This window comes from Pungitius pungitius, chromosome 2 (assembly GCF_949316345.1).
Source record: "Pungitius pungitius chromosome 2, fPunPun2.1, whole genome shotgun sequence".
Classification (NCBI taxonomy): Eukaryota; Metazoa; Chordata; class Actinopteri; order Perciformes; family Gasterosteidae; genus Pungitius; species Pungitius pungitius.
Window position 1 is genome coordinate 32,019,786 of NC_084901.1, and position 23,036 is coordinate 32,042,821.

The 23,036-nt window shown below is 44.4% G+C and overlaps 2 protein-coding genes across 13 annotated transcripts in view; one reads left to right on the forward strand and one right to left on the reverse strand.

Annotated features, from left to right (window-relative positions):
* The window catches only part of pdlim7 (PDZ and LIM domain 7), a 27,204-nt gene extending 19,032 nt beyond the window's left edge, over nt 1-8,172 (forward strand). For 8 of the 9 annotated variants that reach the window (XM_037462289.2, XM_037462291.2, XM_037462290.2 and 5 more), the window contains 6 exons: nt 3,775-3,827; nt 4,101-4,335; nt 4,799-4,979; nt 5,165-5,285; nt 7,226-7,341; nt 7,670-8,172. In XM_037462289.2, coding sequence (XP_037318186.1) covers nt 3,775-3,827; nt 4,101-4,335; nt 4,799-4,979; nt 5,165-5,285; nt 7,226-7,341; nt 7,670-7,756 — 793 coding nt within the window. In that variant the 3' untranslated portion in view covers nt 7,757-8,172. Of the gene's footprint in view, nt 1-3,774; nt 3,828-4,100; nt 4,336-4,798; nt 4,980-5,164; nt 5,286-5,702; nt 5,729-7,225; nt 7,342-7,669 lie in introns of those variants that run through there. The other variant, XM_062560795.1, reaches the window with a different exon arrangement.
* Nucleotides 8,173-12,783: 4,611 nt separating this feature from the next.
* The window catches only part of unc5a (unc-5 netrin receptor A), a 116,360-nt gene continuing 106,107 nt past the window's right edge, over nt 12,784-23,036 (reverse strand). For all 4 annotated transcript variants that reach the window (XM_037462284.2, XM_037462282.2, XM_037462281.2 and 1 more), the window contains 4 exons: nt 17,242-17,391; nt 15,392-15,556; nt 15,085-15,263; nt 12,784-12,961 (listed from right to left, as the gene is read on the reverse strand). In XM_037462284.2, coding sequence (XP_037318181.2) covers nt 12,796-12,961; nt 15,085-15,263; nt 15,392-15,556; nt 17,242-17,391 — 660 coding nt within the window. In that variant the 3' untranslated portion in view covers nt 12,784-12,795. The remainder of the gene's footprint in view (nt 12,962-15,084; nt 15,264-15,391; nt 15,557-17,241; nt 17,392-23,036) is intronic.

Genomic DNA, 23,036 nt, shown 5'->3' on the forward strand with positions numbered 1-23,036 from the left:
GAGTCGACCTACCTTATTGGAGTGTTGCTGCTTTTAAACACTGGCATGTGTGGTTTGATTTCTACTTTCTTTGGATTCGTTTATTATTATTGAATCAATTAGGGAGGGAGCTGAGATGTCTGATATTTCCCTGAGTGCATCCCAGCTAATATGTCAATTAGCTTAGCTTAGCATGACGACTGGAAACAACTAATCTTCAAAATTGACCAATAGAATATTTCTCAGCTGGGCACATTAACCGTCTTGGTGCGAATTTAACAAACAGAAAAGTCGATGTTCTTTTTATTCTTGGCGAGGAAGTGAATAGGCATATCTCCAAAAATATAAAACTATTCTTTTACTTTTAATACTTTCACTCCCTTTGTCCACTCTTTGGTGTTTCACATGTTCTCTGCTACTTTTTCACCTTTCTGTGCACTTTTTGCTCTCTCATGCTCTATTCCTCACTGTTCTACTCCCTCCCCTGCCTTCCCATCTGTGTTGCTTTTCGCTCAGGGAAAAGTTCCTCACTGAGATTCAGAGTCCCCGCTATGCCCGTCTGAGGGATTGGCACCACGACAGGTCTGCTCGCGCCCTCAATATCAAATCCTCCGCCACATCCTAGACGGGAAGGGACCGCAGAGCCCAGCCAGAGCCCGCTAGCAATGGCCACACCGCAACGACGCCGAAGATAGCTCACCGTCCAATGGCAGTTAACGAATTCACCTTTCAGATACAGATGAGGTGAAGAAGAAGAAGAAGAAGAAGAAAAAAAAAAGAAAACCGAGAATAGAAGGAATTTAGCCTTGATGACAAAGCCCAAAGTGGAACCTTGCATACTGAGCCGAAGTGTAAGAGCTCCCCTCTGAATCTCTGACTTGATGATTGTTGACAACACTTTGGACCATTGAGTCTGTGGCCCGATTTTTGGATTTCACACTGCATTACTTGACGTTTAGCAGTGGGAAGGGGGGGGTCTCAGCAGTGGGAAGCGCCTTTCTGTTCATTATTCTTCTTTTGATTGTAAAGTTCAGACCCTCCTTTGATCTCTCCCTCTCTTTCTCTGCCTGTTTCTATTTATTGAGTTCTTCATCCTCTAGAGTTTTCATTTGTGATCCTGTCATCTCGTAGGCTTCTACAACCATTAAGAAAGAAAAGGAAGATAAATCTGTTCTTTTGTTTTTTTTTCTGCTGTCATCAAAAATATAAAACTGGAAAAAGGCATCTCTTGCTTCTCTGTCCTTTCTTCTCTGCTGCTTTTTCTTGTTAATTTAGAATTGAAGCCTAAAGGATAAATCTCTCCATCTCTTTTGCTGCGTTGCAACATTCCTTTAACAAAATCAAGTATGTAGAAGATGGGTTTCCTAAGTTTTCGTGTCATTCTGAATAAAGGATGTGCATTAAGTTCTTAAGGTCTACTTTAATCGTCGTTCAATCGAGCATAAACGCAACAAATGGGCATAAAGACATCAAGTAATGGCGGATAATAATGTACAGGTGTAAACCAAGGACTTTAGTCTTGATACTTTCATCAAAGTCTCAACTGTGGCTTTTACCAGGAAGGAAAAAATCTTTGATGTTAAATGACATTGTTTTGATGGACCAGGCTTTGGTATATTGGAAAAAAATAAAATAAAAAAAGATTTAGGGGGAAAGATGACTGGAAGCCATTAAAAAGCCTTGTTGATATACGTGGAGCGTTTTGGATGATGCTGTCCACTGTTTTGTGATAGAAAAAGTGAGAAGTGATTATTCTATAATTGAAGTAATGCATTTTATAGCGGCAGGTAAATAGATAGCTGTTTACTATTTTAAAGAAATAACTAACTTGCATTTCTTCACATACTGAAAATGGAAATTAAGGTTGGACCATAGTCATTGGGCAGGAAATAGGATTAGTGCTGGTATTATTAAAACTTCACAAGTGACTATAAAGAGACTAAACTATGCCAGACTAGTTGAGTATAATTCTTGTTATAGACCACATTTCAAAGACCTGATGTCATATTAGACTATAAAGAAAATGGGTGGACACATATAGGCAGATAACTGCGACAATGCATTGGAAAAACAAAGAATTTGTAATATGTAATAAATGTTGAGCTCTGTACATCCACTGGAAGCAGCCGGTAGAAAAGCATGGCCTGTCTGGCCTCTCAGGCTCTGCACCAGGTTTCACAGTTTGTTAGGAATCACTTTTTTTTTGTTTGTTTTTAAAAATTTGCCAAGCTGCATCGCATTCACCTCCACACTATTTGGAGGGATCCAAAACAATCAAAACCTGCTCCTGTTCTCTGCCGGATGTCGAGCTGCAAACAGCCTTCTACTTTTCCTTGTTTCTCGGGTCGATGCCTCCCACAGAAGCGGAAGCACCCCCCCCGCACCCTCCCAACCAAAAAAATATCCCAGGTGTTTCTCGAATAAGAGGTGTAAAGATTACACAGGAAATGTTCTGTAGGAACACTGGTTTGCTGCTTTGTGTCGACGGCAAAGAAAACTCTGATGTGGGAGTCGTGCACCTCCATAACGCTGAGGAGGAAGGGGGGGGGGGAGGAGGTAGAGGATGGTGACGCAGTGAAAATGATTCAAAACAAAAATCATGATCCAAGCAGGTAGGAATAAGCAGCTGTAGCGGATGAATCGGGGGGGGGTGGTGTGTGTTAAAGGGTTAAACTGTACTTTTTGCTTTTATCCGAGTACCAGATGGCTTTTCCCAGCTGAACTCCTCTCGTACTTTCTCACCTTTTGCCGTAGTTTATTTTCTCTGTTTCAGATATATTTGATTACCTTAATGTCACCCGCCCTATACGCCAATTCTTTGCTATTGCAAAGGGATTAATTGTCTTTTTAATTATTACGAGTGTGCTTTTGAAAAATGGCATACTGTTTTTGTCCGTCTTCCTGCTGGATAGCTCCCAGCTACAAGTCTGTAACTTCTCTTGCCTTTGTTGCCTCTTATGTTAATTTGAGTGGCTGAATGAGAAGTATAATTGATATGCAGCTTTAACCTGGTACAAGGCTGTCGTGTGGCAATTCATTTCACATTTTCTTCCGTTTCTTTGCAAATGAGAAACGATTTCATCATCTTTCATTAGTGTATTGTAGATAGCACGGTTGCTGATGTAAACATGATGGATGCCCTAGGCAGTGTTATATATTTTTTTTTCCCAAGATGAGACGTCTCCAGAGCGCAGTGTGTTGGCTCAGAAGTTGTTTTTTCCTTTTTCAGTCACGGTTTGAAGATTTTCTGAATAAAGTGACGCTTGCTGCGGGTAACGGAACTTTTGAAATGTAGAGACGAGCCTTTATTTCAACACTTTTTTTGCACACGCAGACTCGAAGCCAAAGCCGCCTGCATCCGAACCTGCGAGCCGAGCGAGTCAGAGTTTGTCGTTTCTCAAACTGCGCCTGTGAGGAACGTCACTCACATCCGAGATCAGGTCTCTGATCGCTCCGATTCAAGTAGGAGCTTGTGAAACATTTGTTGAAGCCTGCACCGAATGGTGTCCTTGCGTCATTTATCATTTGATTCTGTGAAGGATTTAGTGAAATTTAAAATGGCCCGCAAATCGGCTCAATGGTGTGTTTTCTTTAACATTCACACGAATCTAAAAACGGGTGCGAATCCTTTTTAGACGCTGATTGACGTTATTCGTGATGATGCATACAATCATCCACACAGCAGGTAACTGCGGCCGTGGCTGCATATATCCAAACGTGGTATTCATTTGAGTGGTACCCATGGTTACTGAGGTGTCCGTGTGCTTTGTCTAATTAGTCATTTCTTCTTCGCAGCCTTGAGCCAACTCTCTCACCTGCCAAGGCCCAGGCAGCAGATAAACCAGATGGTGAGTTCCTGCTCCTGCTGATGCGCATAAAGAACCCCAGCAGCTTCCCACAGAGGTTGTGCTAATAGATTCTTACGAAGTGTCGGCATTCAGTGGCGACAAGGTGACACGCAAAACTGTTACAACATGCATCTGGAGCGTGTGTGTCACACGGGTGTCCCCGTTGTGTCAAAAATTCAAAGTGTACGGCCATTTGTTTTTTTAATTCTTTTTCCAACTGCTGTGATTCCAAAAAGCAAATGACCTCGTCTGATGTGTCGTTTTCTGACCCAGGCTCCAAGACTGCAGCTGCCAGCTCGGGTCCCTCCTCACGACCACCGTGGGTCACCGATCCCAACTTCGCCAACCGCTTTCGCCCAGACAAGACGAGCACGGTTGTGACTCAGCACCAGCAGCCGGCCCAGCCGACGCCGATGCAGAACCGCAGCTCCATCCTGCAGGCTGCGCAGCATGCGCCCGACGACGGCGCGACTACGCCGCTGTGTGGGGCCTGCAACAAAATCATCCGGTGAGTCAGCACCAACGCGGCAGTGGTGACGGTTTGATTCATTTCAGCCGGGTAAGATGCTCTGAATGTTTGCTCCTCTCAAAGTGTGTTTTTGGATAAGTGACGCACCATCAAACACAGTTAATATCTGCGGCCAATTTAGTCAGTCAGCATAACTAACACAGTCCATAGACACTTTTTATCACTGGAGATGAGCATTGTGCTCACTTTGAAATAATTTAAATCTCATTTCACAGATGAGGGATTAACAGGCTTTATTATTCTGGCCGCTATTGCAAGGAAACAGAATAAGTGTTTCTCGACAAGTGAAAATACAAAGCAAAAAAAAAAAAAGATGTCCACGGGTTTTGTCCCCTTTCACAAAGGGACTACTTTTGCTGCGTGTTGTTGGGCAGGCGCGACGTCACTATTGAAGTAGAAAGTGATGTTGCAGATTTCAGTAATGCCCTTTCTTTCCCTCCAGCGGTCGGTATCTGGTGGCGCTGGGACGTTCTTGGCACCCGGAGGAGTTCACATGTTCACAGTGTAAAGTGGTCCTGGATGAGGGGGGCTTCTTCGAGGAGAAAGGGTCCGTCTACTGTGCAAAGTGCCACGATAGCCGATATGCTCCTAACTGCGCCAAGTGCAAAAAGAAGATCACAGGGGTAAGCGCTTCATTAGTGTGATGAACAGGAAGCAAGGAAATGGATTGCATTTAAAAAGAGCTGCTGTTGGTACTCTGTGATTTCTTTGATCACGAATACATGGACCCGGTTTCCCTTGTACTCCAGCAACAGGAAGTAAGCTCCAAATAAAAATAAATGTTTAACCTTTTCCTCCCCTTCATCAGGAAATCATGCATGCCCTCAAGATGACCTACCATGTTGAGTGTTTCAAGTGTGCAGCCTGCAAGACTGCAATCAGGAACCAAGCCTTTTACATGGAGGAGGGAGAACCCTACTGTGAGAAAGGTAAGGAATCATTTCTGCGCCTTCCCCATGACAATTGCAAGCAATTGAAACAATTTGGGGATTTGGCTCTTTTAGGGGACAAAAACCTACTTTATGCTTTAATTCATTTCATGCTTTAATGATACCACAGACATCAGCTGTGGGGTGAAAGACAAGGCGACATGTGCTGTTACATTAAACAGCTAAAGTATGTGTCAGGAATGTGATGGTTATGATCAGCCAATGCAAAATGTCCTTTCCAAAGCAATGTATCTGATGAAATTAGATCTTTACGTTGTCATAATTCCTGTTTTAGATACGGTGTCCGTAATCAACAATAACCTCTGTGCATGGTTAAGTTTGAATGTCCTTTCTCTTAAGGACATTCAAACTCTCATTCTGACTTTATACTACAATGTTCCCTTTCAAACATTCTAGAGGCTTTATGAAAGAGGTGAACAAATCTCCATGGTGAAAAATCCTCTGAGGGAAACAAAAGGGAACATCTTAGTGATGTGGTTTCCAGAGGAAAAATGGAAGAAAGACCTTGGTAGAAGACGGCAGCACTAAACACAATGGTTGAGGAAACATCGACACCCACAGAAACACCCAGTTTTTACATCAAATGTGACTCCAAAAAGCTCCCTGCCTTTTTAAACCATTTTAAAGGTAATGCTGTAAAAGGACATTGGCATGAAAAGCATGCTGAAAATCCTCACTGTGCAGATTGATTAGTTTCAGTGGCAGCTGAGAACATCCCGACTCATGTAAGACTCCCTGAAAGTTACCACATGGATGAAGGCTTTCTTATGCATCGTAAATCTGCACTGGGCCTTAAGTGCATGAATGAGCAGAGTGAGAACTGACACCCCGCCATGCAGCATCGAGTTTGTGACGGAGATCATCTGATCAAAGATGTCACGTCCTTTTAAATTAAATGAATACTGTCACTAAGAACAGATTCTTTCAGGTTATGTGACAGAAGCTGTGTTAGAGAAACGCTGTGGCCTCGCTATGTGCATTTTCTATTCTAGGCTCACCGCCTCCCCTCCATGTTTCCTTATTTTAATATATTTATATATACATGTTTTTATCAAGGTATTTGTTAAACATTGCATTGTTGCATTATTGCTGTAAGGGTTTTGCCATGAGCCTGCATCATGAATGTCTTTGCACGTACCGCAGTCAATCATAAAGTGTGATGTTTTCATCCACTGTAATCTATTTAGTTCCAGTTTTACTTTCTCTATTGAACTTTATGAAGTGTGTGTATGTGCTCTTCCATTATGGTGTAAATGATTTAGCTATGCAGTGTGCCTCTCTCTCTCTCTGTGGCTGTGACGTGGATCGCTGGTTTATCGGAGGCGAAGCCAGAACCTGAACGCTCACACTCTGAATAATGCCTTTAGCTCTGATAAACATTCTGCTGCCTCGGCACCTTCCCGGGACTGTGGCGCTCTCACCCCACCCACCCACCCACCCACTCTCAAGCAGCGTTATAACCTGACACTTTCCCCAAGAGACCTTGCGATGAAAGGCACTGGCAAATCCAGTTAAGTATCTGGAGCAATTTCCCCTCATCCTAATCCCTCCCTTAAACTGTGGAGAGGCACTAGTGTACAGTCCGTGGACAAAATGACACAACAACGCAAAGTCTAAAATGGCCAATGAGGAGAGGAGCCGACACATGGCTTCATCCATCATTATTGCTGTCATTCGATTCTGTGTGTGTGTGTGAAATATTACTCTCCTTCAGTTATTGTTAAAAGATGAGAGTGATGGAAACCTATTTTATACTTGGTGCTCCAGAACACCGTCTAAAGGTTAAGTGTTCACATAAGGTCATAGTGGAGGTCATGGCGGGTGCTTGACCTAATTACCAGGATGATAAAAGTCCTGTTTGATGATTTTATTTTGATGGATGATCATCTTGTCTCCTCCCCTTTCCTTTCTCACTCCAGACTACGAGAAGATGTTCGGCACCAAATGCCACGGCTGTGACTTTAAGATTGATGCCGGGGATCGGTTTCTGGAGGCCTTGGGCTACAGCTGGCACGACACGTGCTTCGTCTGCGCTGTGAGTCATTGTGATTCGATTCGGCTCCCCGTGGGGCTCTCTTTGCCCCGTCTCTTCTGGCTGTCCCAGCACGATGCCACCTGAGAAATCTCCCTCCATCTCTGGACCGCAAGGCAAACCCCCTTCTCTCGCCCTCCTCTTTCTCTCGCCCCGTCCCCTGCAGTCGATCACTCTCTCCATCTCCCTCTCGTTCTGTGAAGAAAGCGCGCGTGTGGCCGCTAATGGCCAGTCAAAAGTGGTGTAAATTTACATTGGTAATGTTAATGTCTGACATCAACTCTGCCCTTTTCTCCCAATCTGTTTGTCTGTCTCCTTTCATCTCTGAAAGCTCTGTCAAATCAACCTGGAGGGGAAGACGTTCTACTCGAAGAAGGACAAGCCTCTGTGCAAAGGCCATGCCTTCGCTCCAGTGTGAGAGCCAGCCTGGTCTTAACCACACCCCCCCGCCCTCTGGCACACTCGTACACGTTCTACTTCTCTCCACACACCTCGTCACACTTTGCTTCAATATTTGAGGCTTACTTTTAGCTTCGCGTGATAGGACCTGCGTTACTGCCTGTAACACCGAACGCTGTTGTCCAGCTGGAAGTAGTCAAGAAATCGCTTTGTGTCCTGACTAACTGGTTGACTATGCTTTGTATGTTTGGATCAGACATTAAAAAGTGCAGCCGCGGTTGCTCTAGATTTATTTAGTAGTTTGTAGAGAAGAATTCCAACATAGCTGTACTCATCTCACCCTTGTTCAATCTGAAGTGAGACTAAGTCCGTATCTTGCAAGGTGAAGGAGTTGCCTAGCCTTTAATAACGTGCATATTGCAGTAATGATCCTCTTGCTGAGTGTAGGGATGTGGTGACCCCGATCAGAACCCTGGCTGAGTCCCGTCCTGCAGTACCTATTAATGTAATGGGGGTCCAGTTTGAGCACAAAAGTGGTGTCCTTTTTCTGCTTGACTGGACGCCTGCGCCTCTCCACCGAAGCACTAACTGCACAATGGGCTCTGATTCGCTGGAGTAGTTAATAACTAATTGTGAGTCATGTAGTAATCCTCCACTGCTCCAATTTTAACAATCACACATGTGGGGGACAAAATGAAGACGTTCTTGCTTCAAATGTTTCATTACCTCCCTGTCTTTTTGCAATTATCATCGGACATTTAAGGAAAAAAAGAAATTGGGATTATTCCATAGAGTACTTTGAAATGATGGTTGAATCTGTATTTATATTGCTTTTTAAATTGTTGTATAGCTGTTGGACGTTTCAAATATAATAACTAGGAGCGCTGGAGCAGAAAACCCGGCTGAACACATCTGCAGGACGTTCTGTTGGCTGATGTTTTGGCCATCTTTGTCCTCCCAAAGGACTAATGTTTCTGTTTTGTTAGGGAAATAAGTTATTTCGTAAAAAAAAAAAAAAACAGCTGTTGTAACAAAGTCCTTACTGAATCCCTGCAATGTTAATGTAGAAATAAATAATTTTACAATACCCATTTAACCAAAGTTGTATTTAATAATAAGTAATTAAAACTGTTGACCAAATAGTGATTGACAGCATTTTCCAACACGTTTTCTCTAAAAGGCACACGTTGAAACATCCCTGTACTATTTAATACGTATTTAAATAAGAAACACCAGTTCATGTTTCAAGTGAGAGATCCAGTCCTTGAATTAACAATATATAATTTATTTACAACAATTTCAGGTTGAATTACTATACATACCTTTCTGAAATGTCATAGATAGATATATATATATACATAAGGCCAAGTAAATACTTGAAAGCACTTAGAAACGAATTTCCAAAATTCTACCCACAAATCCATATCATTGTCCAAAAATTACAGAAATCTCCTTCAGCAGAAGATTCCCTTTGCCACAAAAGATTTGACAACAATTTACATTGACGATAAGAACACAAAAGGTTAAAAAAACAACGGTAAAACGATAAAAGGATTATACAATTGCATAAGCGCTGTGGCATGTAATAAATACAGCATTTTTGACTTGCAGAAAGGCAAGGAACATTAAATCAAGGAACTAAATACGAAAACCATTCACAAGTCTATTGTTCTTGTGACAGAGAGGTATGCGCTCACTCAGTGACACACACACACACACACTGAACAGTACATTTGTGAGATGAATCCATTCCCCCCCTTAACTTGGGTTTAAACCCTTGACCAAAGCATGTGTGTTACTGACACAACTTTCAGATTTAGTCGGGACAGGGTAGATGTGACGGTTGATGCAGAACATCACGGCGGCTGGTGAACTACGTCACTGAAAGATGCTTCGACAACACACATCCAAGACAATGAAGGGGTTGATGACACACACACACACACACACACACACACAGTCTGACTGTACAACTGCCATGGCTCATCTAAACTTGCTGTGTCCAAGATCTGAGGGCTCTTTCTCCTCCCCCCCCCCCCCCCCCCAATTAGCTTCCTCAGAGTCTTAGGGTAGTGATTCCTTAAGCATTAGTGACTATTTCCACCTTTGTATTTAAATGCTGCTTACACTTATAATCAGGTAGACATATGCAGAGTAAGGACAAACAATATGTATAGAAACCTCCTGTAAAACAGTCTCTAAACCCTTAACACTGCAAAAAAGTCTTCACTGCTAGATCGCCAAAGAACAGTATAATAGGCAAACACGTCACGGTTTAAACTTGACAAATGCTGCGCCAGTTAAGTGTCTTTTTTTTGGCTTCATATTAAAATATAATTTACATTTCTTTACAAAGTGATAAACAGACACGTATTACTGCTTGAACGAACAGCGTTAACTTGCATCAAAGACAAAAGCGAGGAAATAGGATGAAAATGACTTGGACTTCCAGAGACTAGACTCTAAACTTCTTCTATTCTACCCGCAAGTAAAACTATATTCAATGGACACAACATGAAGTGGCCTCAAATTATGCTCATAAAACTTTGGTTAACAATTCTGCTCATGTACAGTATGCAAAGTGACAGCACACGGCTGGGATAGAAAAAGTATTTACATGTGACGATGATCCATTTCAACATGAAAAGATTGATTTAAGGTGATTTCGCCATTTTGTCCTAAAGGGGCTTCATCCCAGTTTTTTTTTTTTTTTTTTTTTTTTTTAAATAAAAAAGGTATTTTATGCATCAAATCACACAGGGACTTGTAAAAGTGTGTCGATCAAAAGGCGGCGTGTCGAATAGGATGAAAGGGGGCCAGCGGGGGCTGAAATGCCACAAAAACGACTCCCCCCCCCCCACAAGGAAACATAAATGTACATTCCAAATATCTGACAATCATAAAAGAGGCCCCAGATAGTGTTAAAGGTTGAAGCCACGGGAGCTGGTAGGGTGGGGGCTGCTAGCTGTCTCAATCGGGGGGGGGGGGGGGGGGGGGGTCATGAGAAGGGCTCTCTTTACAGCTCTAACGGACATCTTCACATGCAACCCTGAGGCGGACAGAGAGAACTATGGCTAACTTGGGGATTGCTCACACCTTTTCAAAGTACAATTACTGAAACTGTGGACTTGAAAAAGATAGTTGTGTATTTATTGTGGTTAGCAGACCTGACGAAGCCATTTATAAAAATAAAAAAAAATACGAATGAACGGGATAACGTGCCGATGTTCAAACTCGTCGATCAATCCGAGTTGGCGGCAGTGTGACCGTTGTGGCCAAGGTCCACTTTGTCTGTGGGCTGCAGCTCCGCCTCCATACGGCGAGGGGGCCGTGACGGGGGAACGTAGCTGTGGGGCACGCCGTGATGTCTTGGTGCCAGTCAGCCTACTGTCATATTCTTTATCATAGACGTAGATCTACCAAAACAAAGCGTGCTGACACCAACTCATCTATGGATTTAGATGGAGGACTGCTGTAGTTTTGTGTAATGTGGTAAGAAAATGTCCTCCATTGGCATTTTGGTATTTCATTTAGAGAACTAGTTGCACGCGTGTAATTAATCCTGTTACATCTAGGCACAGCCGGTCAACATAGCACAGCTGGGGGGGGGGGTTGTTATTCTCTTCAGAGGACTACATTTACCATCAGCACTTATAGGACATCCGTATCCAAGGTTGCAATGGTTCCCTTTCATAATAATCAAATGATTAGCTGCAGTTTATGGTTTGTTGCATAAATCTGCTGGATGGATTTTGCCATCCTGGCCAGAAATGATGAAGGAAGATAAAAACCCTTTTCAAAGCATCGTTTGTGAGCGGAGGCGTGAAATCATCCACGAGGGGCTCTCGACTTCCTCTGAGAGACGGGCCTTTCTTTGATGTGGAAATAGCGTTTGCCACACAGCAAATGTTGAATTCCCACCAACAATGCTCTATGAATGGTGCAAAAAACAAAGCCCCGCAACTACCTTTTCATAGTAATCTGGTGAAGATTTGAATAAATTGTTGTCAGATTTTCTATGGGGAAGGGGATCTGCATTATTCATGTAGGATAATCATTTGGCAGCGCTATATGTTCAACAACATCTCTGCTGCTACAGAATTACTGCCGGGCCGGAAATGTCCTTTCACAAACACATTTTGACCACATTCATTGTCCTCCTATGTGCAGCAGGAATGATATTGGAGGTGGTTTCAAACAGCAAAACCCCCCCACTATGATTAATTAGGGTGAAAGAAGACTAGAAATAAAAGGCTTTAAATAGAAATGGCTTCAGAGATATACGACCAGCCAATATATTACTCACTCTTCCCTCAAAAAAAAAGTTCAAAGAACCCAAATCCCACATATATTGATTTAGAAGCTGTGAAGCGTCTCGCAGAATCAAGATGTCAAGATGGTACATTCACAGTAGTGATACCGGCTGGACTGAAAAACAAACACGAGGAGACAGGTTCTTGGGGCTCAGACATACAATCTACTTAAAACCTGCGAGTCCAGGATGTGCTACAAGCTGTGTGTGTGTGTGTGTGTGTTGGGGGGGAGAGTGTGTTCACAGACCCTGATGACCTTGAGGAGAACGGGTTCAGTGTCTCAGAGAATGTCATAACGAACCTGCCAACTGCATATGTCGCCTGTTCCCTTTAACCTGAAACGATCACATCCACACATATAAACATCTAATTCAAGTTCAAGAATTATTCATTGAAGTTTCAGTAGTGGCCTTCGGTAATAGCATTACGTTTGCATAATGCTTCTCATTTGCCATAAATGGCGCCTATCGTTATATAAAAGTTCATTTAATGTCGTCTATGGAGTAAAACCGAGGGTGGGGCCTGATTTAACTTCAAACTTTGATGGAGAATAAAGAGAATACATTTCCCCACACGCCCAAACTCTCCTTTGGTCTGTCATCTAAGTGGTTTTCAGTCCGACATAAACCCTTACATCTTCTTAAGAGGGACAGCGCTGCCCTTCCATTCCTGCCGCTGTAGACGTGTTGTTTTTCCATGGGTTCCGTACCCGGCACCAGGCTCTGCCCCCCCCCCCCCGTCTGGGTTAGCACTCGCCATCGGAGACCAGGAATATCATGGCTTCTTGTTTGCCGATGTCAGCCATGACCGTGGCCAGCTGGTTGATGTTGCCGCTGTGGAAATGTTGTGCCTCCCACAGGTCCAGGATCACAGAGGTGGGGCTCGCTTTGGATGCAAAGAAACTCATGTGTCTGCGGAGAGAAGAGCACAAGAGGAGCGGCGGGGGACCAATGAGACGTCTTTGCTTTAATATGTGCACACTGCTTGGTTTTAACAAACGCATTTTCTCTAACGAAACAGAGTTCTAGGGAAACCTTTCTAGACGGTGTTTTATAGCGCCACGGCTTCTTGCAACTCCCTCAATGTCATTTTTTTGGACTGTTTTATTGTTACATCCTGATATTAGTAGAGAAAAGATAAAACGGTATGAGGACGCAGTCTAACTGCCGGCCAATGCAGAATCGCTGGCAATTTTCATTTGGGGCTTAGCGGCATAATCCTCATTCGTCTTTATTTGATGTTCAAATCGACCTTAAATCTCATATAATAAATCCTATATAGACTTTTCACAGTTAAGTCGGAAGTGACCTTTTCCATTTTAGGAGCAGAACCTTTACGATCAAACCCAATCAATGACAACAAAGCAGTGGCCCCGGCCAGCTGTATATTTGATGTTGAGTGGGACCTGATCCCGGTGGTACCCAAAGATGCTTGTTTGATTTAATGGCCTTTTTCTGTTCTCCAAATGTCTGGGGCCTTAACGGTTATGTAAAGCACACATGACATTAAGAAAAAGAGGGAAGAGCGTAAACCAATGGCACAAAGGGGGGATTGTGTTGTGAGACGAGAAGCCCCCCCCAAAACACCCTTTTTTTTACCTTGAGAAAGGTCAGACAGAGTCCATTACTTCCTCGTGTCTTCTGTTTGCCCAGTGAAGCGTTCTGTGATGGTCATAAACATGCGGCTGTACACGAGCGCCACTCGGCTATTTTGAGTCAATTGGAGTTTATGGCGCAGGCCTCCTTCCCTCTGCGACCGGGAGAACACACTACAAAAAAATGTGTCTGGGAACAAACCTCTGTCATTATTCAGATAAAAAAAAATAAAATAAAAAAAGACAGACAGAGCTTAGTGTCCGACGTGTCAGCCCCGCTTAGTCACCTCGCCGTGTGAAACACAAGCTTATCTCGTGCGGCTCAGACACAGCCGTTTGCTCCGTCTTAGGAGAGAGAGATCAAATAAAAAAAAATAAAAAAAAGGTTCTTGGCATTTTAAGTTTTATTGATTTGTCCCGTTCCGCTCGGTCTGAAGGCTTTACGCGCACGGAAACAAACGGAGAAATACGGCAGGATAGAATGCCAGGGGGGCTGCTGCCTTTTCAGGAAAACATGTTGTTAAGGGCAGATCAAACAACAGAGCAGTTGTTCCTTCCTGAGGCTTAAATGAGAATTGATTATGTTGAGTAAAACATTGCTAATTAAACCCGTAGTGCATCAATTCAATTTGTGATTAATTGGGGTAAATAAAGTTGATTGGACAAATTAAGTGTATGAGGCAGAAATTAAATTGGGGGAGGAGAAGAGATCAATGTCTGGCTCTTTTGTGTTACAGGTACTCCTCTGATGAACTACAGTTGCCGCGGGAACGGATTGCGGTCGGCACCGATCCAAACCTATTCCATCTTTTTTTTTTCTTTTCTCCGCTGATGGGCAGCTTGCTCCCTACCTTTCCAATTATAACGGTTAAGCAGAATGTAGCAGGTGCAAGTTTAGCTGCAGACTTTAAGCTGCTTACCTGTTCCTCGGGGGGGAGTGGGGGGGGGGGGGGGGGTGGAGAAGGAGAGGGTCGTGTTTTCTCACAGAAATGATAGCTGTATCCATCAGGTCTACATTAATCCTATAACGTTAGCGGTGTCAAACGAGGATTAGCCTGCTAGGGCAGAACTTTGTTTACCTGAACTTTAGGGGGAACGTTTGACTGCTGTGATGCACTTTGCACTGATTGTACAATCCGATTCGTTAGTGTTGCATTCAGTGCAATTATATGTTCGTCATCAAGCTGTGTGTTGTACATCTACTGATGTGCCACCTCTATTCGAGTGAGTCTTTGCAGTGCTAGACCATAAAATCAGGGCTCTAATAGTCCATTAATTGTTTTGTAAAATAAACCCTTGTGCCTTCACAACTTGGTCCACCACCTGGGGTTTAAATAAACGAGGCTCTGCTGAGCCTTCATGTAAGCTGTGTTTTTTCCAATAGGCTCTATTGATCAGTGATCAGATGAGCCATTACGGTACCGTACTGGTGGGTTTTACCTCTCTAGTTTAAGTCTTTGTGCTAGCATTCTCCAATCGGCTCCGTTGGGACAGGGGGCATCCAGGCTGCTGCATATCTTCTGCCTGATGAGGTACGGGATCTGAAAGGCGCTGGGCCCTGCCAGAGCTGCAGCGGTACTGTCCATTAACAGAAACTCAGAGTCCACAGCTCGGATGTCCTGGTGGAAATTACAGCCACAAAGCACGGCATAAGAGCAATTGCTACATGACTAATGAAGGTGCTGAAAAGTCCCGGCTATGCAATCAATTCCTGGTTCTCAAAGTGAATAATATTGCCAAACGTTACCTTGGCGATGTTAAAGTCGAGGCTAAAGCTCTGTCCCTCTCCTTCCACCTGCCACACGCACAGCTGGCAGGTGAGCTCGCAGGTGCTGAGGCTGAGCCGCTCCAGAGTGAACGTGCAGTGCAGGTACCGCTGGGAACCGTTCCAGATGTGGTAGAACGGGATCTCCTGCAGAAAGAACACGCGGCACCGTTAGAACTGCCAGTCTGAAACACGCAATAACAGGGCCGCCTGCTTAGAATGCACCGAGATCATCATTAATTACCCTGACATAAGCTGTCATCGTTAGGTGGATGGAGCTAAATAAAGCTGAGGCAGCAGACTGACAATAGCCAGGAAATGTAAAGCGGAATATTGGGCTCTTTTTGAGGGATTGAGTTAATATCTATCTGACCTGATTTCAGAGGAAATACACATATCTTTATTCCTGGCATAAGATTCAAGATACATAACATTTTCAATCCATGTTTTTTTAGTAATTCAGCCCTCGCCTGCATGTATGGTTAAACATGATTCCGATTGTTTTCAAGCTGGAACATCACAGCTCTACTAATCATGTGACAGTTCGGCACATGCATGCATAATGGCATCGAGTCATATCGCTGAGCAGCACCCGCCTCCGTCTACCTGGGAGTGTTTGCCAGAATAAATTCAGGTCTGACAGCGTCTACATCTTTCTCTCGGATGCTCCATATTTCTCACTCATTTGCATATCGCGGGAGAAGCCATGCGGTAACCCCGAAAAAAAATAAACGCAAACAAAACAGGGCACACTGCTCACTTCAGCCCCCCGGGTTCAACAGCTGCCGAGAAGTCTTTGTGTGAGCGGAGCGGCAGGCTGCGCTGCTAACCAAACGGGGGCACTGTTACCCAGGCAGACCAACGGCTGAGGCAGCTGGCTGAAACCGACAAAAGTCACTACGGGGGCCCCGGGGGGGGGGGAGAATAAAGGCCTTTTCTGACCGCACTGCTGAGAGGGGAATAGCACTTCCAAATGAACAGGCACAGTCCAGAGGAATAAGCTTCTGTTCTGGGTGCATTGTTGCTGCCGCTGCTTGCTGGGCACGGCCGCGTGTCCTCCACGGGGCCCCGGTGCTCGGTGCTTGGGTAGTCACGGCCAGAGCGGTTTCAAGCTCTCTGTACAGCCCCCCCGTGTGTCATGCTGTCGCCGGGCCGCAGTGCCACGCAGGTGTGGGGAGTGCGGTGGAGGGCGGAGAGGTTCCCGAGCGTCCAAAGTTCAGATATTTACATCGAGCGCTCCTCTCTTTTCTATCTGAGCTCCTTTTCAAGAAGGCGGCTACTGGGATAATCAATCAGCCTGCAGCTCCGCCTCCCCCACAGGAACATGCGGGCTCTTTGCACGCGCGCTCCAAGAGGTTCGCTCTTACGTTGCACGCGGTGCCAAGAAGGGAAAGGTTATTGGACAGAGGGGTGCCGTGGTAACGGGCTGAAAAACACAATCTTTAAAGTGATCTACTGAAGCCAAAGCAAAACGTGTTTAATTAAAGCTCTGAACCGACTGAAAACAAAACAACTTTCTAGAGAGGCCCTCATTAGCAAGCTGTTTCTGAAGAACTTTGGAGTACGCAGTAACATTGCTTTTGCTGACACACACTCCATCCTTCTTTCATTTCTCTGGCTGGCTAATTCTAAATAACTCCAGACAACACCCATTTCGATTGAGTACACAAACAAACACATTAAAAAAGCACTACAGCAGCCGAAAGGCAAATTTGACAGATTCAGCCAGGCACTTCTATTTCATCTCCGTGCCTCCCACTCTGATCTGGAATGACTCCCTGCCCATGCAGCCCCCCCCACCCTCTCTCAATCCCCCCCCCCCCCCAACACACCTGGTAGCCAGCTAGCAGCTTGCTCCTCCAGTGTGCCTGGGGCATGTCGTGGATGGACAGGCGCAGGTTGTGGTAGCTGTCTTTAAAAAGCAGGACGTGAGGCTCGTCAATCAGCCGACCCCCGAGCTGCCGCTCCATCTGCATCACCTCCTGGGGAAAGAGGCAGGGAGGGGGGAGGAGGAGGAAACACATTTACCTTTCACAGTCACAGAGGTAAGTGAAAATGTGCAAAACAATCTGTGAATATTTATTAATGGTAGACCACTCAAAACAAGCAACAAATAGGCAATGGTAGGAACACATACAGTCTCTCTCTCTTTCTGTCTGACATACGCAGCACTCGTTTAAGGCGGGGGTGGGGGGGCAGTGCACCGTAGGACTGGAAGATAGTGTCCCCGCATGCAGCCACAGCGGGCTGGTGCTCCGCGTCTCCACAGCACTTTAATGTCACCGCAAGGTTGACTCCGTGCCTCAGTGTGCGCGCCCAGCTTCCAGCAACTGCATTAGCATGCAAACGCCGCAGCCAACCCTGGCCTACGAGCTACCTGGGCTGTGATGAAGGCAGTGAACGAGCCATTAGTCAACTGCTCATTGTTCTCGCATGGCGAATCGCCTTAATTTCATTTTGGTTTTTGTGCCAGGAGAGATTTGTAAATGCTTGCTTAATATTTTAATCTCTGTGGGACTTGCTCAGTCGACCATTTGTTGCCATCCGAATGACCATCTGGAATGGGATGATAATATCTGCTGCATCTCCCTTTGATCTATCAATTCATTTTGAGCTGGATGCTTTGTTAGTCTTTAAGACTAATACTTTGGACGGCGTTCCCATGTGCTACCTCCGATCAAAGGATCGTATTGCCACAGATGGAAAACAGACCTCTGAAATTAGAAGTGTGAAAAGACCTGAGAAACAAGATATGTTCTTTTAATCTGCCTGAGGAAGGGAAAAAAAGATGGCAGCCGAAGGAGAACAGGCAGCCAGGATGCTCCTTGGACTCCGTGAGACGAATCTAGAAGACAAAGGCTCCAAGAGGGTTGTAGATAGATGTAGATACGAATGCGTGCCAGCATGGACGCCCGTGGTTTGATTTCAGCAAAGACATCTCATTAAGTTGGAGAATGCACAATCTGCACAATGCTGCCTTCTTTCCCAGGAATGAACATCTGATTCCAATTGTGATGGAACGGAAGCTGTTAATTACCCATTTGGAATCTCTGTTTTTATTTTTTAATGTGCTCTCCGCATCACTGAATAAGCACATTTTTGTGCAGCCCAAGTATTTAATTTCCATGTTTGCTCAGCCCATCGCTAATTTCCATGTTTCTACACAAATATTATTCCCCTTGTGATTGTCCATCTTTGTTGCTGCATGTACATAAGTTTACTTCTTCCAACCCGATGCCTGGGCACATTAAAGATAATAACAAGACAATAATCTGACTCGCTGGAATACTCCCTTTAACTGTGCTGCAATGCCGGAGCCTTGTGATGTTACCCTCTCTCAGAGTGGGGAGGTCAGACAACGGCTCTGAATCAAAGCGTAGAGGTCTAATGAGTTAATAACAGAGGGCGCAGAGTTCTCCATAGAATTAAAAGCCCTGTTCCATTATATCTCTCAGGCAGACAAAAGCCACATTATGAGGGCTTCAAGAGAGGTTCATTTAACACAGTTCTTAAGGACAATTATTTGTTGGGGCCGATTAGCGTTGCAAATTGGGGCTGGTGGACTTTCCATCAGGTCTTCTTGACCTGTAGCAGCAGATCTTTAGGCCTGCTAGCAAGAGAAGGTGCGCAGAATGCAAATTATCTTATCAACATATAGCGACTAGAATGAATACTAACTGGCCTGTCCAGCAGTTTGTCAAGTCCAAGGCTGACACGGCAGGATTACAATCAAACCGGGTCCCCGGTACAGCCGTGCTGCAACCTGACAGGCACACGGAGCCTGCCGAGTGAAAAATAAAGAACACGGGATGATACTCTTCCTCCTTTAAAGTGTGGACATGTCCTCGTCTCTTTCAAATGACACTGTCTCGCTTGCATATTGTTGATGTGTGCCAAAGTGCCTCAGTGTGTGTGTGTGTGTGCGTGTGTCTGTTAGAGTGTGTTTTTGTGCAGGGCTTCAGCATATGTTCTGGACTGAGAGAATAATGGCCCTCTTTACGCCCCATTATCCTGTTAACAAATGACAGTGTGAGCGAGCTAATAGATGAGAAGCTAAATTTGACCGTATTATTTACTCTTTCTGGGGGGAAAACAATGCAAGGCTTTGAATTAGTTTATCAAATCACATATTAATCATCAACCGAGCTAAATTGTGTTTGCAGTCAGTGGAGATAAGAAGAGTACTTTCTCTTTGGACACCCTGACCCTTTACGACTGTGGAAACATTTAGATGCATGAGATGGGCGAGTAGTTCAAGTACTCCATGAGAAAAAATAACCTTTTGTTCTGACGGAATTCAAGATCGCCTGTGGTGTGTGTGGAGACTGTGAATTTAAGACCACCCCCTGACATTCAATGAGGCTGGCTAAAGAGAGTGAGATAGAGCAGGAAGGAGTGAAAAGAGAGAAGAGAGCAGCTTAACATTTGTGTCTCCAGGTCACTAGAGTGGCCAGCTTTAGTAGGAGAGATAACAGGATTACTGCAATCACGGCCACAGTTTTTCTAAGACTTCAACCGCCTTCCCACCCCTCACTCATCTCCCAAACCGCTCCTCTCCCATCCCTTCATCCTCTTGGCCTGGACCAGAGCTGGGACTGTGATGGACTGGGGCTTGGCTCCGCTGGGGAACAAGAGACACTCGGAGAGAGAGAGCTAATCTCTTTGGGCTGGTGCTGACAGAAAGAGGTTAGTGGCTGCAACAAACTCTCTCTCGCCACAAAAAACAGCCGGTCATCTGGATGCAAGAAGTGTTTTTGGCCTGATTATAAGTATATAAAAAGAAGTGGGCTGGTTCAAAGCCGCTTTCCCAACAGCAAGGTCAGGCTACTACATGTGGTCTTCTATTGTTCTGGATCGGGCCGTAATAAACCGATTAACTTAACTAGCTCTGATGGGGATTTATAACTTGCGTTTGATCAGTTAATTATTCAAGCTACATGTCATCTGAAAAGTAGAGAGATACGAAGCCTTTAGTATCCTCACAAACTCGGCCTCACCCCTTGACTCCTGTTGTTATCTCCCCGTGTGTTTAAAAATGTGCATTCGTAGCCCCGATCCATTTTCGGAGACGCTCTCTTTTCAGGCAAATGCATTTGTTTATAGAGAGTAGCCTGGCTATGTGGGCTCCATAAATCTGTGTATTTGTCAGCACGATGTGACAGGCTTTTCCTCTCTGACTGAGAGTCTATCAGTCTGAGCTCCAGTGGCCGTGCCCGCTACAGTCAACTCTGATTAATAACTACAAATAGAAGGGACTTGTCTGCTAAGTTATAAATGGGTACTGCGTTTGCTAGGGAAAAGATGCACATTCTGCCTGATAAATCACAGAGCAGGACGGGAGGAGAACAGCACACAGGAACACAGAAATATAATATGGAAACAATTTCTCTGCTGGGCTCAATGATAAAGCTTACTGTCTTGTTTAACTTAATGCCAGCAATTACTGGGCTATGCTGCTGTTGTTTTGTTGCCTAGAATTCATCGCCGGTAACTTTTCTGATGGAGAGATCAGGAAAACTGTTTGTTACAGTCTGTGCTTGCCGGTTTCCTCTCGCCTGAGAGATAAAAGCAAAATGTTTCTGCTCAGGAGTTTTAGGGGAAAAAAACGTCATCGCGGAGGCAGCACATAAACCGTTTATGAGCCCTTTTATACGCAAATGAAAATAAAAGCTTGAGGTCAAACACTTTACAAAAGACTCCGGGAGCGACTGTTTAACCAGTTGGACATCAATTAAACACCCATTTAAAACTAGAAAAAAGATTTTTATTATCGAAGGTCACAAAGCATAATGCATCGGCCTCACTGCATGAAAGTGTAAATTCTGCAGTCTGAAATACAATACTAAAAGGGAGCTAACTACCATTTGGGAAGTTTTATGGCTGCTACAAGTCACATAAACTCACTAGAGAGAGTTTGAGCTAGATGCTAATATGCTCATTGCCTACAATGACAACACTGACAGGCAAATGAACAGGGATGAAGTTCATCAGAACATTTCGGCGTGTTAGCATGCGAACATTTGCTAATTAGCACCATGGGAAAGCGGAGGCTATTGGAAATAGCATTTATTTTATGGCACTGGAGGAAAAGTCAGAAGAACACAAAAGTCGGATTAGTCGGGACTAATCCCTTTGGGAACATGAATGTCTGTAGAAACGCCACAGCAACCTCAAAATGGATGCTCAACCTGTCCATCCTCAGAGACTGGGCCTCTGGAAGGGCAAATAAATATATATTTCAACCATTTTCATTGTCAAATGTGCTGAATTGGTATTTATTGTCATCCCTTTTGTTTTGTTTCTAACAGCAGACCAAAAATGGGCTTTAAAACACAGACCGGCAGGTGTCAAAGAAAAACATTGGTTTATCAATAAAAAGTAGTTTTTGTCCGCATGGATAATAATTATTGGTAAACATACAGAGTATTTTATTGTTGCCACCAAAAGCTGACAGATTCTGAATATTGCAGATAAATATAGATGAAATTATAATATAAATAAAATAGCTGCAGCATATCCCGATCACACACGAGACACCTTGGTCGGCACCCTTCCAGCTGATGCTGGTTTGTCTCTGCTCTGAATTCGGAGGCTTGGTTCACTGCAGGTGTTTCAATCAGTTGTGTGATGGCAGAACATCAGTGAAGCTCTCCCACAGGTCCAGCTAGAAACAACCGAGTGCACAGTCAGAGTGCTACCAAACGCAGATTGTGTCTCCTCTGCTGCTGCGCCAGCCTTGGCTGGGCCCGACAAGAGCGGGACACACATTAAATATTAACTTAATTGGTCCCGGCAGAGCCCTGCTAACATACGGCAAGCATCAGACGGAAATGTCACTGTTTCCCCAGAGCCTCCACACACTTATGATCAAAGGCGATAACATTGGTTTTAATCTGCTGTAATTGGGGGATAAGAGATCGCATGGTACAGCATGCATGAGTGTAAAGTGCATGCTTGTGTCCGCATGTTCGTGGGTGTGTGCGTACATGTCATTGTCACTTATGGAGGCTTCTCAGACTGACAGCCAGCCGGCCGGAAGCCCTGCGTATCCCTTCTGGTTTCTACAGCTCTCCCTGCCACTGAAAACAGCCAACAGAAGAGGCAGAAAAATGTCTTTTCTGTTCAGTTTTATCTCCCATCAAAAGTAAAGCCTGTTTAATGCATGGAAAGTCTTTCTTTCCTGAAACAACGAGAAGCAGGGACTTGGCAGGCTGCAAACGCTGTCATAAGATTCACATGTGCTGAAGGTGTACTGTCCATCAATTGGATTCACTCCACTGTAAAAAAAAAAGAAAAGAAAAAAAGAAAAGCACTCCACTGTACCACCTACTGCAACACCACCGCTGTTGCACAGTACAATTAACTCTTAATGTTAGCCATAGTGAAAGTCTAATCATAAATGGTGCATTTTAAAGTTAGTGATTAGTGATTATGCAGAACCTCTCCAGGGAAGTTTAATCTCCACTCAAAGTGGTTAATGCACTTGCTAAATGAACTGCTCCCTCCGTAATAGCACCAAGAGCAGTGTGAAGTTGAGATTAGTAAAGAGTGTGGGCCACGGTCTAAATCACTCACTAAAAACTACAAAACCCTGGAGACGCTGTGGCTTACCACAGGTCCAGGTTGT